The sequence below is a fragment of the Berghia stephanieae genome, chromosome 1 (assembly GCF_034508935.2).
Source record: "Berghia stephanieae isolate SIO BIC M18660-M18661 chromosome 1, UCSD_Bste_1.3, whole genome shotgun sequence".
Taxonomy (NCBI): Eukaryota; Metazoa; Mollusca; class Gastropoda; order Nudibranchia; family Aeolidiidae; genus Berghia; species Berghia stephanieae.
Window position 1 is genome coordinate 68,631,981 of NC_088360.1, and position 4,836 is coordinate 68,636,816.

The 4,836-nt window shown below is 41.2% G+C and overlaps 1 protein-coding gene across 1 annotated transcript; it reads left to right on the forward strand.

Moving 5' to 3' along the window:
* Positions 1-3,238: 3,238 nt before the first annotated feature.
* On the forward strand, positions 3,239-3,925 carry LOC144978167 (uncharacterized). The gene has a single exon (XM_078923911.1). It carries the CDS (start codon positions 3,239-3,241, stop codon positions 3,923-3,925), a length of 687 nt encoding a protein of 228 aa, XP_078780037.1.
* Positions 3,926-4,836: the final 911 nt, after the last annotated feature.

Below are 4,836 nucleotides of genomic sequence, written 5' to 3' on the forward strand. Positions count from 1 at the left end.
GCGCTTCACTTGTCCAATGGCTAATCGGCACCTGTCTACCTACAGACTGGAATCAGTTTCAGTTAGGGCTAAGGTTGAGTGAGTTAAGAAATCTTGTGAAGCTTGGAGAGAGGACGAGTCTCTGTCTCAGCAGTGAAAACAGCCGCAACGACTGAGTTGTTTTTTTTTTTTCTCTTGTGTTACTCACTTTGACTTTGACTTTGAGAATGCCTCTTTATGACATGAATGATTTTCCTTTGCCACCGTAATCGGACCCCCCACAGTAGTTTTTAACCTGGAATAATTGATCTTATCTCTAAAGAGCAATAACCATCCGATTCATTAGACTTTAATCCACTGGCTTTCTCACGTACTTGTTCAGGCATGATAACAAAAAAATAATGTAAAATATACAACGACAAATCCAGAAAGTTGATAGATAGAGCGAATAAAATTGAAATGTAGCAAGGTTCAATTGAAAAACAAAAGTTACTTGAATGGAATATCGAAAGTATGAAAACGAAAGTTAACGAACTGCGCAAGCTCGATTATATCGACACACTTCTCGTTTTTCAGACAGTGAAGAGTTGCGGTCAAATCGGAGACTAGCGAAGTTTCCCGATAATTGCCGAACGAGCGCTTGAGAGTGCCGACAATATTGTCGGCAATCCGACGCCCATTCGTCGGCACTTGACTGCTCGCCGCTGGTCGAGTTGGGGATCGCCGACACTCCGACAATTGACGTCATTCGCAATCAGATAACTTAAGAAATAAAAAAATAAGTGATCCGGGAGATCGCAACGACCGTGATTGTCGGAAAACCGACAATTGTCGGCACACATGCAGGTCTAAATTCTAGAACTTTTTACTATACTATCCCATTTTCTTCCTTTTTACTGGCGCTGATATAACCTAAATGTGTTGCAAGCGCCGTAAAACCCTTAAAAACAAAAACCATTTTCTTCCTTTTTACTAGCGCTGAAATGACCTATGTGTGGCAAGTGCCGTAAAACCATTAAAAACAAAACAGACACACGGATAAATTGCTTTTAATAAGTCTACTTTTTCTCTTTTAGTCCATAAACCTCTGACTTTCCCATCACCTTCCTGTATACTGGTGTTGAAATGATATTTAAAGGATCACAAGCACTGTAAAACTCACAAAGTAAACAGCAATGAGAGATCTGAGAATTGGACAAGCCTAGTTTATAAAATGGCTGAAGACTCTTCTTGCAATTGGTATAAGCTTTCCCATTCTTGTACCATTAGGGCGTTTTGTTTAGGCAAATTACAATTATGTATTGCGTAATGCGTCAATGAAGTTCTCTTACAATAATTTCAGTATTTTCATTTGATTGAAAATTTGCTCATCGAAGAATTAAGGCATTCTTGTTCAAATAAATTACAAATCAACTTGTAGATTTTACAATCATGTTGTCCCAAAATACTTATCAATGCTTTTTTCTTTCTTTTTATATATTACAACTGTCTCTTACACATGTGCTTTGCCAGCATATCATTATGATCATCACCATCATCTTTATTATTATTTCCATATAATTTTCTTGTAATTTTTTCCATTGTATTGCATATGATATATATTTATGAATATATATTCATTACCACACTGATGTAAATAAAAGAAAATAAATTTAATACCAATATCAGGAAACATTATTTGTATAGTTCATTTTTTTTTTTTTTAAATTCACTCCCGACCTCCCATAGTGGGCAGGGAGGCACTTATTGTCTTCTATCCACCTACATCTGTTTTCCAACAAGCTGTCCCTCTTTGTCTTGGAATGAGATTACTTGGTTTTGCCCTGACCCTGGCCGGATACCCTAACTGAGAGGGTTCTATCCCCCCATACCCTTTTTCCAATTGTTTCCTGTCGTTGTCTTGGAATGAGATTACTTAGTTTTGTCCTGACCCTGGCCGGAGTTCCTTGGCTGGGAGGGAGACAGTCGAATATATAGTTATGATTTTGGGAGATATTTTTTTCCTTGTAAATCATCTCTCTGTTATGCATTGTATTATGTTTAGTTTACATATTGTGTTATATGATTTGTAAACATTTGAGTGTATTCCTCTTAGTTGGGACCTGTGCTTGTGTCTGGGTGAGACTTTTAGGTGATCTCAAACTAAGTACTTTGACGGTGTGTTCTTGGAATCTACATCTGTTCCCTATTTGAACCAATTCCCCTTTGTCTCACCTTTTCTTTTGTGCTTTAATTGTAATTCTAGAACTTTTTACTATCCCATTTCCTTCCTTTTTACTGGCGCTGATATGACCTTGATGTGTTGCAAGCGCCGTAAAACCCTTAAAAACAAACAATAACTGGGAGGGAAACAGTCAAAAGTATAGTTAGAGTTTTGGAGAGATTATATTTTTTGTCTTGTAAATCATCTCTCTCTTATGCGCTGTATTATGTTTTGTTTATATATTATATATGTTTGTGCGAATTGGTGGAGACCGTGGTGATGGACGGTGAAGCAATTGGATTTTTATTTCCCTTTGTTTTCTCGTCTGGTTCTTTTTGTCTTGGTCATAAAGTAAAAACACTGGGTGTGGATCCTGACCTTCCATAGCGGGCAGTGAGGTACATACTGTGACTTCTATCCCCCTGTTTGCCAACATGCTTTCTGTCTTTGTCTCGGAATGAGATTACTTGGTTTTGTCCTGGCACTGGCCGGAATCCAAGCTGGGAGGGAAAAAGTCCAATGCATAGTTATTGTTTTGGGAGATTATATTTTTTCCTTGTAAATCATCTCTCTGTTATGTATTATTATGTAGTGCGGCTATGTGGTCTAGTAGTATGACACTCGCTTTCGGATCGGAAGGTCCTGGGTTCGAGCCTCGCTCGACGCATAGTTGAGTCCTTGGAAAAGACTCTTTATTCACATTCTCTCACCGTACTCAGGTGTAAAATGAGTACCTGGCCGTTAACAGCGTTGTCTTTGTCCGAAAAATTGTAATATCGCCTAACAGGCGTCATGTCTCGTCCTACATGTTAAATGTTGCTGTTGACCAGGGACCCCTTGTAAAGCGCTTTGAGCACGTTAAGTGGATATTGCGCTATATAAAAGCTTAATATTATTATTAGTGTTATACATTGTTAATATGTTGTGTTGCGAGCTTTAGTAACATTTTGTTATTTATTGTTATTTTGCAGTTGTTACCCTAAAAGTAATTTTGTCAACTGAATAAAGTTACAGTGGTGACCCCGACGTCAGGATTGAACACACCCTTCCTTCAACATGCCAACCAATCAGGATACCCATGAAGCCAACGCAGTGTCCATCAAACTACCAACCTTTTGGCCCCAAAGAGCTCAAATTTGGTTCGTTCAGGCCGAGGCACAATTCACAATTAAAGGAATCACAGCTGACGTAACTAAATACAGTTATGTCACAGCATCCCTCGACCAAGACACTGCCACCAGAGTTCTCGACATCCTGACCAACCCACCAAGCACTAACAAATATGAAACCCTCAAACAAAGACTCATTGACAATTACAAACTTTCTGAAAGAGAAGCCGCATCTCGCATCTTAGACATTGGTGGTCTAGGTGATTCCAAACCAAGCGAACTATTGGACAAAATGCTTGCCAGAGTCCCTCCAGGACAAGAACCAGGATTCCTTTTTAAGGAAGTTTTTCTACGCCAACTACCAGCAGAAGTCCAATCCTTGGTAACTCAACAGGATTATCCGACCCTCCGGGACCTGGCCAAAGCGGCAGACAAACACTTTATGTCCACCGGAGCTACCATTAATGCAACAATGAAAGGAGGCAAACACAACAAACGAGATGGACCACGCCATCAACACAGTAAGACACCCGACCCGGATTTGTGTTGGTACCACCAAAAATTCGGCAAACAGGCTACAAAATGCACCACTCCTTGCAAATTGTCGGAAAACTGGACAGCCGGCCACCTATAAGCAATATGGTGGCCGGCTCCAAGGACAACCTTCTGTTTGCATATGATAAACAATCTGGCCGCAACTTTCTGATCGATACAGGAGCTGAGATCAGTGTGTTACCGGCTTCAACAAACGACCTTCGCCGCGGACAACACGGGTTCCCGTTAGCAGCTGCCAATGGTACACTCATCAAATCATATGGACAACGTAAACTGTCCTTACACATAGGATCACACCAGTATGAATGGACATTTACACTGGCAGCTGTCAACAGACCAATTTTGGGGGCAGATTTCCTTCGGGCTCATTCACTACTCGTCGATCTGAAGGGCAATCGCCTAATGCACAGCGGCACCTATGCTTCAGTCTCACTCATGACTTCACAGCATACAGCCCCACACATCTCAATCATCACAACTGACGATGAGAATCAGTTCACTCAGCTGTTATCTATACGGTCAGCACTCACTTCACCCACGTTTTCATGTCCCACAACAAAGCATTCTGTGGAACATCATATAACCACAACGGGCCCTCCGGTACACTCAAAAGCACGCCGTCTGGCACCAGACAAACTAGCAGTAGCAAAATCGGAGTTTGACAACATGGAGGCTCTAGGAATCGTACGTCGTTCCAACAGTCCGTGGGCATCGCCTCTACATGTGGCACCTAAACCCAACGGAGGTTGGACACCATGTGGAGACTACCGCAGGTTAAACGGTTCTACTACTCCAGATCTCTACCCGATTCCTCACATACAAGACCTCTCAGCAAGACTATCAGGTTGCAAAATCTTCTCAAAAGTCGACCTCATTCGCGGTTACCATCAGATCCCAGTCCACGCGCAGGACATCCCCAAGACAGCAATCATTGTTGAGGTTATGTTATGGCAGCCCAATAATAATCAATGAAAGATGATAACACAGAAG